The following is a 12,623-nucleotide window of genomic DNA, read 5'->3' on the forward strand; positions in this document are numbered from 1 at the left end:
GGAGGGCTATTTTTGCAGAAAGGGTCCGGCGATGATTCTATCATCAATAATAGGTCTTCCCTGCATGATGACTGGGTTTCTTGCAAAAAAGCTGAACTGTGCACGCACAGCGTCAGCATTGGTTGCCAGGGAAACATGGCAATCCCAACTTTCCCTGCCTGCGTTGGGTTAAATGAACTCCCACGCACCTGCATGAATTTTATGCCATCCCGGCATGGCCAATCAAGATGGCCTAAGAACGTTTTGAGGAGTTAGAAGGAAGATGGCGGTGCCAATGCTCTGCTGGGTTTAGTTCTTCTTTAAAGTGGACTTTAGTTTTATCTGGAAACATTTCTGCACAAATTTCTGAAAGTCTCAGAATTTACACCATACATGCAATGCCAGCAAGAATCCCTCCTACACTCCTACCCTGACAGGTCCTCCTAACCACTGATGAAATTTTGGCACATTTTCCTCTGCATGTGACCACCACACTATAACAGAGATTACTGTATGGGCCAGTTCTCGGGCTCTATGTGTGCCTGCACCTGGGAAGGTGCAGCTTTCATTCAGTTTCTTTTAACATCAAATCTTTTTATTTCGTGTTGCCAAGCAACAGTTTACTGGGAGCCAGAGGCATAAAATGCAAACTCCTCCTCCATTCCTGAGCTGCATGCTGACATCACTCAGCAATGACGGGCGTGGTTGGTCACGTGATCGGGAAGTGACGTTCTACACCGGGAGAGGCGGAGGACTTGAATCTATCGGTTAGTGGGTGTTATGTGTGTTGGGGCGGAGGGATCAGGTGGGCGTTTGTATAAAATGCTTATACAATGATGAGCGTGCGGTGCTTTTTCCGTCCGCCCTTCTTACTGTGCGTCACATAGTGATGGCATGTGTGCAGTCATATCAGAGATATCAAACTGGGGGAAAATCCTCAGGGTTATATGAAGGCCGAGGGATTTGTGAATGATGTACCCTTTGCAATCAAATAACTTTACCTGCCTGATCTCAAGTTTTAAAATACAGGAGGATGGCAATCAGGCAGGTAAGCATGCTTATTGCAGAAGGGACAACACCCAGGGTGCTGGGATGGGGAAGGGAAGACCTATCCAGGACGGTGACCAATTCTATTTTGCTAAACAAATGCTTGTAGGGAGGATTGAAAGGGTATGGCACCAGAGGACCCCCAAAAAGCCAAGGGTTGATACAGAGACTAAAAAAAGTTGCAGATTTGTCTTGCAGCAGCACAAGGGGATAAATGTCATACGAGAAGGGACATATAGGCAACCATGTGATATGTGTTAATCAACACACAGTGGGATGTTATGTTGGACCTCATGCTTCACTGACCACAGGGACTAATCCCATCATTCAGTGGGGCTGGACTTGGATACTCAACTGATTCAGCAGTTTTGCCACTTACATAACAAGTTTTTCTTGTTGTCTACATCCATGGGTGTCGGTGGAAAGTCTGTCTGAACATTACATCAGTAAAGTTTGATTTTTGGTGAAAGTTTATTCCAATGTATTTTAATATATAGATCTTGAATGAAAACCTGATTGATCACCTTGAAGAAAATGTCATGTCCCTGGGAGCGAAAATCTCCAGGTGGTCGAGGAACATCCCCTGCGAGCGCTACCTCGGTAGGTCCAACTTTAATGTAGTCACTTATCTGCTTTGAGATTACAGCGCTTTGGGCCCTCAGCAACTAGAAGGCTCAGCATGTACTGACAGCAATCCTCTTCCAGAGCTTGGTAGGACTTAGTGTTTCTTGGCAAATAAAAACTTTTGGAGACCTGACAAGTTTAAAGTAAATCTATCACCACAACTTTTTTTGGGTTTTGCATAAAATGGTTGATTAGAACCTCTTTTAGGTTTTTATTGCTTTCTGCCCATTGGGGAGATTCACTCACCAATGGAAAATGCAAAATTGTATAGCTTAAAGATCTACGACTGATGAGGAATTTATACATAATGCTGTAAACTTATAATGAATCCGTCCCACAGTTTGTCTTCCTGCTCCTGTTTAGGATTGCCTTCTGTGAAACAGATAAATTCCCCTCTGGGAGTTTTGATCATATATACATTGAAATAAAAGCTTGTAATAACTCAACTATTTCTATAGCTATTTCTGTCCTATAAAATAAATATTGCTGAATGTAACAAATGTCTACATTTTAGAAAAAGCCTGGAAAGAAAGGCACCTTCCCCCAGTATCCTCTGACACTGCAGGAAGTAAAGAAGAGAGGGCACCAAATGAGAAAGACACCAGAAAGAGACATTTGTGACCATTTAGAGGGCCTGGTAAGAAGATTAAATGACATCAGGAAATATTTGTTATCTCTTAAAGGTGATAGGAGAGATTTCTAGATCTTGTCAGACAACTAACAAGACTGTTTATACATGGTGATATATTTGGAAATGCTTGCTACCTTCATTTGTGAGAAAGAATAGGCTGGAAGCTAAAGGTTTGTCCACACCAGCTGCATTGCCCCACACAGTCCCAAAACAAGAACAAGGCAATCTGCCTCGTCCTGTCATATGGCTTTAGTTCATGCTGTATTGGTGTGTGCTGAAAATAGTAGGCCATTGCATTTCTGTGCAGTGAACTGTAACACATCAAACTATGCTGCAGCATACAAGACTAGCATTATACATTGGGAAAAAAACAGAAAGTGCCATAAATGTGCCCTATGCTCTGAGAATAAAATACCAGCTGTTAGTTCTAACTGGTAGTGAAAAGGAATCAACTATGCCATTGCACTTATGTTTAAAAGAATGCAACAGAACAGCAACAGCCTTTATTATATACTAATCCTTTAAAAATCATATTTCTCTTTTATAAACATCTACAATAAGAATTAAACTTAAGTTTTTTATTGTTACCCACAATTAAACTATAAAAAAAATATTTTGGCTGGAGTTGGGCTTTAGTTTGATGTATGCAGGAATTAAATGCATGCTTAACAGTAGAGTATTGCTAAGAAAGGATACTAGAGGTATTTGGCTTGATTTAGTGTAGAAGGTGCCAAAACTCTTCAAATGAGTACCTTTTTAATGTTTTTTTTCTCTTTTCTTGTAGCGTCTGGACAGAGATCTACCCGCAGTAGGGACTGGCCTTGTATATGATGACAGAATGACACTCTCCTACTGTCTTTGGGATGACAAGTAATGTATTGGTTTGGATAAAATCTTTGCTGATTGCCTTTGTACCTCAGATTTCGATGGGAAAGCTATATAGGCATAAGGCTTAATTAGCTATAGTGCATATCATATGGTATTTTCAGCCAAGTTTTTTCTGTCACTGTTGAAATCAGTAGTCTTTATGAGAATAAAGGACAGTTTAGGATTAGTGAATTGAGTTTTATGCTTTTTGTAAAAATTGAGCACAACTCAAAATATTTCAAAGTTTTATGAGGAGAAGGGCACTAATTATTCCTAACACAGGGCATTTTTTTCTTTCAGCAAGCCTGGCTCCTTAAAAATACATTCCCCATACAGAGAATTTTATTAGGAGCAGTGTTACACCAAGCATTATACAAGCAAAATGCGGTCACTGTTTTCTCACTCGATATTACTTGGAAATGTATAGTGAATGAAACTATTACTTTAGTTATGGCTGTAGGTGACTGTTCATCTGGCAATTCAGTGCATCCCTTGTGAAGAAAAGATTGTGTCCCTAGAATTGACATTGCCTTTCTCTCTTCAGATTTCCAGAATGTCCTGCACGCATCTTGTCAATTAGAGAGAAGTTAATGCAGTATGCTCTGGTGGATCGCTGTGTTTCAGTACCTGTAAGTATTACAAGACATCAGAAATAATGCTGATGAAAATAAACAACTAAAATGTCATGAAAATATATATATTGTCTAAAATAGGATATTAAAATACGCTTAATATACAGTGTTCATGTAACTAGATACTCATGTCCAAGCTATGGAATTTTAGCCAAAGCTTTTACTGCATTTCTGAAACTCCCTTTTTTTAAACTTTTGATCAGACCTTTTCAACTAGGACCTGCTTAGGGTGAAACATGCTCACATTGAGAAAATATTGAAAATATTTCCAATCACATAGTTTAAAGTAGGTGTGGGCCTGCAAATAATGTATTTTTTGTGATTAAAGACTGGGTTGAGTTGGAGTTGTCAAGTTTGCTAGGGTCAATGGACAGTATTGGTGCAACACAAACACACGTGCACACACGTACACACGCGCACACACATACGCTCATACTGCAAATCGGTGAGGTTTCAAAAAATGTATTATCATCATGTAAGGGGAATTCTTGGCCATGTGGTTTAGATGTACCTGTTACAATGTTACATGAATTAAACACATTTAAGCGAAACCTGTGTTTTCCTACACAGGGCAAAAAAACACACAGATATTATTTAATTTAATTTTGCTGGTCAAATACTTACCTTTCGTTTCCCCTCCCTTATGTTAAGCTTCCAGGAATTCATATAAGCTCCTGGAACTGAACTGATGCTAGGAACGCTCCAGTAATTTCTGGTAGTTTTGAAGCTTGTCTGCCCTCATACATTTTTTTGGTCCATCATTTTATTAGGCTTATTGGTCCAAAAAAGTCATATCGGAGGGGGCTGCCCACCCTGCAGTTTTAACAGATGTTTTTTTTTTTTTCTATTTAAAACAAACTTGGATTGAACAGAGATTGGACATTTAGATGGCTTTAAACATTAATTTTTATTTCTTCCTTTAAAAGTCATTACTCTTCTTCATTACTTTAAAATACATATTTATTGGTTGTTTTGAGTAAAAGATGTGTAACAACTTAAGATAGAAATAAAATGTTGAATAAATAATATGTTGAGTGTTGTTCACTAATTGTATAATGATTTATTGTTCTGTGAGGTATTTAGGGCTAAACAAATGAAAGTTTTAATGCAGTATTTACAGCAATAAAAGTAGAAGTCTCTTTTATTTTTATTTATGCAGGATAAATAGCTGGATAATACTAGATACTGTATAATAGCAGAATCACTATACTATCCTTCCTTCACATCCTTTCAGAAATAGAGAGAAAGGGAAATACATGACACTTGAGGGCATTCAGTATTTAAAAGCCATTTTTTTCATTATATAAAAAGGTTATACACTGATTATATATATATATATATATATATATATATATATATATATATATATATATATATATATATATATATATATATATATATATATATATATATAATATGTGTTTAAAATGTCTGCTTCAAAATGTACTAGAACTGTTAATAGCCTGACATTTTAACAAAAACAGAGTGATTGTGCTGTTCCTTCATGTTAATCATGTGTTTTACAACAGGCTAGAGAAGCATCGGATTCAGATCTCCTGCTTATTCACAGGTATGAGACCTCTGAGCTGCAAACAAATATTGCCCTACTATATATACATGGGAAAAAGTGAGTTGTTGTATTCCCTTGGTCAAGTTAGTAGATTCTAGGGTTACCCCCTAAAATATCAATAAATTTAAAAAAGAAGAAATAGAACAAAGGGTTTTTTTTTTGTGGCCAAAAATGTTATTTTTTTATATTAAATAAATCACATGGTACAGTTTTCTCATACACCATGATATAAAGTGTGTATACAAACAATTAATAATTGTACAGATTTCAGTGGTTACGACATTATTATAACAATTATTATCACAGTAAATTTTCATTGGAGTTTTATCTGTTCCTGTATGTAAACCGTGAACAGAATACAAAGTTCAACTTGACATCAAACACCTAATTGAAGTTGGGGTGAAGATGTTATGGGATATGCTAGGGAGGTCTCTAAACCCGACGTGTTTCACCTCTTAGGCTTCCCCAGGGAGTAAAAATATTGCCCTACTACCCAATAAAATGTGAACTTTTGTAGTTTATTTGTGTTTACTGCTTTCTTTAGTCCGGAGTTTGTGGAGCTGATGAAGTCCACTCAGAAAATGACTGAGGAAGAACTGAAAGAGCTGTCAAATCGCTATGACTCTGTTTTTTTGCACCCTGTAAGTGAAGTCTTCCAAAAAATATGTAGCCATACAAACATTTATATTGAGTGCTTGCTCCAAAACTTACATGAGCAAAAATGGATAGGTCTCAAAAACCAATTAGACACTAATACAGTAAGCAACAATTTTCAAACCAAAGCATATTCAGCTTCATCCTGTTTTATGTATTTTAGGAGGCCTTTCTTTAACATGTTATAGAAAATCATGCTGAAAATAATTGAAAACTGTAAGGCTTTGGCTTTTTTTTATATAAAATGTTCTCTTTTCTGACAGACCTCATTCACTAACTCATGCCTGGCTACTGGTGCTGTCTTGCAGTTAGTTGATAAAGTTGTGAGGGGAGAGATCCGAAATGGCTTAGCAGTAGTGAGGTGAGTTCCCTTGGTTTTTTTATTTTATAAAATACAGTGGTACGTATCAATATAGCTGTCATTTGTACAATATTTAGGCATTTCAGCACTTGTAAAGCTTTTTGGGACCAGAATATGTTTTCATTTGAACTGGGAAGAGCCTGTTTATTCTAGGATAACCTCGTATTTACAGTTAGGTACGTAACTATTTGGAGAGAGAAAACTTTTTTCTAATTTTGGTTCTGTACATTATCCACTAAATTTTAAATGAAACAACTCAGATGCAGTTGCAGCTTTAATTCAGTGGGTTGATCAAAAAGATTGCATAAAAATGTGAGGAACTAAAGCCTTTTTTTACACAATCACTTCATTTCAGGGGCTTAAAAATAATTGGACAATTGACTCAAAGACTATTTTATGGGCTGGTGAGGGCAAGTCCTGCGTTATGTCATTATCAATTAAGCAGATAAAAGGCCACAATATTAGGAGTGGCAAAATCTAGTTTGGTACATCATGAGAAAGAAACAAAGCACTGGTGAACTCAGCAACGCCAAAAGACCTGGATGTCCATAGAAGACAACAGTGGTGGATGATGGCAGAATCATGTCCATGGTAAAAAGAAACCCCTTCACAACAGCCAACCAAGTGAACAACACTCTCCAGGAAGTAGGCGTATCGATATCCAAGTCTACTATAAAGAGAAGATTGCATGAAAGTGAATACAGGGTGCACTTCAAGGTGCAAGCCACTCATAAGCCTCAAGAATAGAAAGGCTAGATTGGACTTTGCTAAGCAATGTTCTGGAAAATCTTTCTTTGCACAGATGAAACCAAAATCAACCTTTACCAGAATGATGGCAAGAGAATGGAGTATGGAGAAACACGTAAAACATGGCGGAGGCAGTGTGATGGGATGGGTGTGCATGGCTGCCAGTGGCACTGGGACACTAGTGTTTATCGATGATGTGACACAGGACAGCAGCATCTGGTGATGTCCATGAGTTCAAGACTACAGGCAGTCATTGCCAGCAAAGGGTTTTCAACCAAGTATTAGAAATGAACATTTTATTTTCAGCTTTTGAATTTGTCCAATTACTTTTGAACCCCTGAAATGAAGTGATTGTGTAAAAAAAAGCTTTAGTTCCTCACATTTTTATGCAATCTTTTTGTTCAACCCACTGATTTAAAGCTGAAGTTTGCAGTTCAGCTGCATCTGAGTTGTTTCATTTAAAATGAATTGTGTGAATGTACAGAACCAAGATTAGAAAAAAGTTGTCTCTGTCCAAATATTTATGGACCTAAGTCTTACATTGACTGATTTTCACTGTTTAGGTGTTCATTTCAGAGACTGTAAAATTACACTCATTGAATGCTTTCATTTCACAATTTTTGTGACTTAAAGTAATCAATAGATAAAAACTCATGACTATAATTACAAAGTTTGATATGATATATTTGCTTTAAAGTAAATATAGCTGCAGCTTACCTCTGCAGATGTGATCTGGCAGCCAAATGGCTGCTGAACTCCTTTACTAGGCTGCTGCAGCACGTGTCCTGTCCCTGCCTGTGCATTGTGCCCACCAGATTTAAAACCGCAACATTCATGGAAGCAAGCTAATTATTTTCATCTCATTTTACTGAATAAAGCACTCTGTCTGACCACCAGCATATTAAAATGCTTCTCTTTTTATGGTAAAGTTACTTCTCTGCCCCATTAGGCTTCTTTGTTACCCACCATTCCCCTGCCAGACCACTCCTCTTCTTACCACTTCAGTCAGGTAATTTGGTACTTTCCGACTCCCCATCAAGCTGGTACTCCTAGCACCCCAATGCCCCCCCCCCCCCCCATTAATGATTGAACGTGTGTATGCAGCCTAAGTATGCTGTTACCTAATGGCATAGATGACAATAGGCATTTAACCTTGCCATAAGGGGATAACCCTAATATAATTGGTAGTTTTTTTGTTCACAGAAATTCATCTTTCAAGGTTTATTTACAGTAAAAACGGGTTTATAGGATTCCAGTCTGTATTAATTTGATTTTTACTTTACTTTTTTTTTCTTTACCGTTGATGAAGGCCCCCTGGACACCACTCCCACACTGACAAAATGGATGGTTACTGCATGTTTAATCAACTGGCCATTGCTGCCAAATATGCTCAGTGCAATCTTGGGGTAAAACGGTGAGTTTTGGTGTGATATAGCAGTGCAATAATTATGATAACTTAGTTTAATATAGCTGTGTATAGTTGTGATATGGCAGTGTGAAAAATTGTGTTATGGTAAAGCTTTGTGGCAGTGTGATAGTTGAGATTATATAAATTTCTTTTTTTCTTCCTTTAGGGTACTGATTGTGGACTGGGACATCCATCATGGTCAGGGGACACAGTTCATATTTGAACATGATCCCAGGTGTGTATTTGTACTTGATGTATAATTTTATCTTAGTTTTTTTGCTTTAAAGTAAATATAGAAGCTCTGTATTGAAACTTTTGTACTTTTGGTTATTAAGGTGTAAATAGTTTATTGTCTGGTGTCAAGACACATACAGTTTAAATTTAGGTTAATTTAAAGCTTACAGGTGATCCTAAACTTTGAAATCCCAAGTACAGAGTTCCAAAAAGACTGATTGGCTAGATACACTTTAAATATTTGTTGGGTTTGTGTTATTGTTGGATAATGTTGGTCTGTTTTTTTAACCTCCTTGATGGCTGTTTTGGATTGAAATAAGTTCTTTTACTTGTTTCTACTTGTTCCCTTCCAGTGTATTGTATTTTTCCATTCATCGGTATGAAAATGGACAATTTTGGCCCCATCTTGTGGAGTCTTCCAGCAACGCAGTGGGGAAGGAGCGTGGGGAGCGATATAATATAAATGTGCCCTGGAATAAGGTGTGATTTATGTTATTACTACTGTCACTGCTTTGATCTTGTTTGCTGCTTTTATATCAGTGTCCATTTTATCTTTAAGAACCTTTGATTTCTCTTACAGACTGCAATGAAAGATGCAGATTATATCACAGCATTTCTCCATCTCCTTCTCCCCATCTCCTATGAGGTGATTACTGTGTTCCCATCTTTTAAAAACTTGTTGTAGTCCCTATAAACATTTCCAAACATTAGTAGTTGGTCAAAGTGTTTAATGTTTTATTTCTTTTAAATATCAGGGAAAACACAAAAGTTGGTTGGTGTTTTTTTTTTCTTTCTCCTTTTTTTTCTTTCTTCTTTTGTTTGGCCTTAAATACTTTTTTAGCTTTTTTTTTTTAACTCCAGATTTAATTTTGGTTTGCACTGCTGTACAGGCTCCTCTCCTGTACAGATGCTTACTCAGATTACACGTCATGAAAATAGAAATGTGCTCTTTATAATTTACACTGGCATGTTGATGAGGCACAGGGAAAAGGTAAAATATAAGCAAATTAAACTTCTAAATCATGGGTTAATTTTGTATTTGTTTAGAAATCCCCTGCAGTTCTATTATGCTCAGTTCTTACCTGTTTTTAGTTTATAATACCCTGGTAAGGGCATTTTTTCTGTTTTCCTGCTGCATCCGTAACACGCTGTTATTAACAGAATATTTAAAGATGAGTGAAATTACCCTTTTAAAATGTTTTTTTTTCCTATTTGTCTGTTCAGTTTCAGCCACACCTTGTATTGGTAGCAGCCGGATATGACTCTGTGGTGGGAGATCCAAAGGTAACCTAAATTTAACTTCGTCTATATGTCAGGAAAATATAAGGGCATGCATGAAACATGCATGTAAGCCTGACTCATGACACATTTGATACTTGCCTTTATTCAGACTTTCCAACTTCATTATAGCAGTATACCATCTGTTGATACAAATATTTTCTGAGTTTTATTGTCGGGTAAAGTTTGCCTAATTTTTGAATATTGGTTAAAAGGGTGCAAAGTTTTTTTTACTGGTTATGTAAAGTCCAGCATTGTCTGTGCTTCCTTACCAACAAAGCAACTAAGGTGAAAACCTTTCAGTAGAGATACAGACAGCAGTATATACAATGTGATAATGATTTCCTGATTTTCTTCTAACATGTCTATTTACACAGGGAGAGATGGCTGCCACCCCAGCATGCTTTGCTCATCTGACCCATCTGCTCATGTCATTGGCTGAAGGAAAACTCATTTTATCCCTTGAGGTGAGCTGAAATATCTTTAATGAGACAAATGTGCTGCAAAATGTGTAGTATTTCAGTAGGTAATTGTATTTAATTGCTGACAGTGGGCATACCTGCTTTAAAAGGTGGGGATGCTGCCAACATTGCTGAGATTGGCAACAGTATTGACATAACACGTTTTCTCCTAATGGCCTTTAGGGGGAAGCACAGCAGAATAAAGGATATAATAATAGGTATGCTTCTTTCTAGCACATTCTTTGCTAGGAAATGTCCCTTGTGTGCATGGATGCTGGGATGCTTTGGGACCTAAAACATAGGAAAGTGCAAAGAAAAACAAATTGTTAACAGGAAGCTGAATTTGTTGATGTGGTGTAAATTGGAATGTCATCTTGTAGTCCACACTGGGAGTATGCAGTTTATGGTGTCAATGATGTTTTTGTGAGCTAACCCTGAAGAGCAAAAAAGATTGTCTTTTTAAAACAGGGAGTGACTGGAAAACCCTTTGCAAGCAGGATCAATAGGTGAAGGGACGGAAACACCCACTGAAAAAACAATGCACATAATCTAATAATTGGAGTTTAAGCTGGCATAAATAGATGTTTACAGTTTTATTTTGATAAACAGTGAGTGGCCATCTGATCTTTCCAACAAAGTAAGGTCACCTGTCTTGCTTTCAGAATTGGTTTAGAACACAAAACGGTTAGTTTTACGTCTTAAGGAAATAGGACTTTTCGCAGTAGTGTCTGAACAAATTCAGATTTTGCTAGGACAGTTTTTAAATTTTGTATATTGCTAGATCTGCAAGTTGACTCAATGTATGACTTTGTTTTCTATCCTGGCAGGGAGGGTATAACTTGCGCTCAATGTCAGAAGGAGTCTGCGCTTCCTTGAAGATTCTCCTTGGAGACCCTTGTCCAAGTTTGCCTCAGCACTTTGCCCCTTGTGAGAGGTAAAGTTTTCTCCAAACTGCTTTTTAGTTCTCTGTTTTTATTGGCATACATCTTGACCTTTAGTAAAACAGTGATTTGCAGTATGTTTATTGCAGTTTATGCAATTTAGCTGTCCAGTGGTTTTTTAGATCTGGTAAAAGTGCTCATAAGAAGGACCGTCACAAATTTTGTTACTTGTGATGTTCTGATGTACATGGCCATTTATAGACCACCGAGGTCCAGATGCCTAGGATTCTGTTTAATGGTTAGTGTGGAAGGGGTAGAATACCTCCTTTCAGCCAATTCTTCCTAGAGCAAATGCTACCTGGATACGGAATGAGCAGGGGCATCCTAATGCTTTCTGCCATTTATAAAGCCAACTCTGATGGGGGCATATACAGCTGCTGATAGTGAGGCTTCTTGCAACTTTGAAGAAGGGGAGATGGAGGGTAAATGTTGGAACAGACCAGTCAATGTGTGGAAAAGGGGACAGATATCCTGGCCATTTGTATACAAAACTATCAAAAATACTCATGGTATGTCAGCTTACACACATACACAAGCTGAAATATACATATTGTATATACGTGCAGCCCGACCATCAATACATAAGCTTTTCAGACCTTGAGTGTTTTCTTTGTAAAAAAAAATCTCTGTTGCCATGTTCAATTTCTGCAGTGCTCTGGAGTCCATCTCTAATACGTTCTGTATCCACAAGAAGTATTGGCGGAGCCTGCAAGAGCAAGGTAGGCTTCTGTTCATTACAAATTTTTTTACCCAGCCAACAACCTCCCCCAAACTTGTGTAAAAAATAAATTGTAAGTTTTCTTTACCCTCTCCACACTCCAGTGCTACCCTCCACTTTTTTTATGAATGCTATGAAAATGCAAATATCATGATCTCCTGATGTTTGATTGTAAAAAAAACTTTGTTTTACAGAAACGGTTGTAGATAATGAATTGCATACGTTTTTTACATAAAAAATAACTTTTAATTTAAAGTTATCCTGTTTCCCTCCCCAAATAATAGTAACCTACCTTTCTCCTCCACACATTATTACTTATCAAGGTCCCAGAAGTTGCAGTTTCTATTTTTTTTTTTTTTCATTCATTGGCATCTGTTCTGTAAATTCTCAAAGACTTCAATATAACTGTTTAGGCCTCCCTTGATGTACAAAAAGAGAATATATCACTAGGAGTTTGATAAATATGAATCT

The 12,623-nt window shown here is 37.2% G+C and overlaps 1 protein-coding gene across 7 annotated transcripts in view; it reads left to right on the top strand.

Annotated features, from left to right (window-relative positions):
* Window positions 1–52: 52 nt before the first annotated feature.
* The window catches only part of HDAC6 (histone deacetylase 6), a 35,943-nt gene continuing 23,372 nt past the window's right edge, over window positions 53–12,623 (top strand). For 3 of the 7 annotated variants that reach the window (XM_072431479.1, XM_072431481.1, XM_072431482.1), the window contains exons 1-16: window positions 55–746; window positions 1,524–1,626; window positions 2,165–2,287; window positions 3,066–3,151; window positions 3,693–3,777; window positions 5,310–5,350; window positions 5,895–5,991; window positions 6,268–6,365; window positions 8,422–8,526; window positions 8,687–8,755; window positions 9,108–9,234; window positions 9,335–9,400; window positions 9,979–10,038; window positions 10,410–10,499; window positions 11,321–11,427; window positions 12,086–12,153. In XM_072431479.1, coding sequence (XP_072287580.1) covers window positions 1,561–1,626; window positions 2,165–2,287; window positions 3,066–3,151; window positions 3,693–3,777; window positions 5,310–5,350; window positions 5,895–5,991; window positions 6,268–6,365; window positions 8,422–8,526; window positions 8,687–8,755; window positions 9,108–9,234; window positions 9,335–9,400; window positions 9,979–10,038; window positions 10,410–10,499; window positions 11,321–11,427; window positions 12,086–12,153 — 1,288 coding nt within the window. In that variant the 5' untranslated portion in view covers window positions 55–746; window positions 1,524–1,560. Of the gene's footprint in view, window positions 747–816; window positions 1,028–1,523; window positions 1,627–2,164; window positions 2,288–3,065; window positions 3,152–3,692; window positions 3,778–5,309; window positions 5,351–5,894; window positions 5,992–6,267; window positions 6,366–8,421; window positions 8,527–8,686; window positions 8,756–9,107; window positions 9,235–9,334; window positions 9,401–9,978; window positions 10,039–10,409; window positions 10,500–11,320; window positions 11,428–12,085; window positions 12,154–12,623 lie in introns of those variants that run through there. The other 4 variants (XM_072431483.1, XM_072431476.1, XM_072431477.1 and 1 more) reach the window with 4 other exon arrangements.

This window comes from Pyxicephalus adspersus, chromosome Z, assembly GCF_032062135.1.
Source record: "Pyxicephalus adspersus chromosome Z, UCB_Pads_2.0, whole genome shotgun sequence".
NCBI lineage: Eukaryota > Metazoa > Chordata > Amphibia > Anura > Pyxicephalidae > Pyxicephalus > Pyxicephalus adspersus.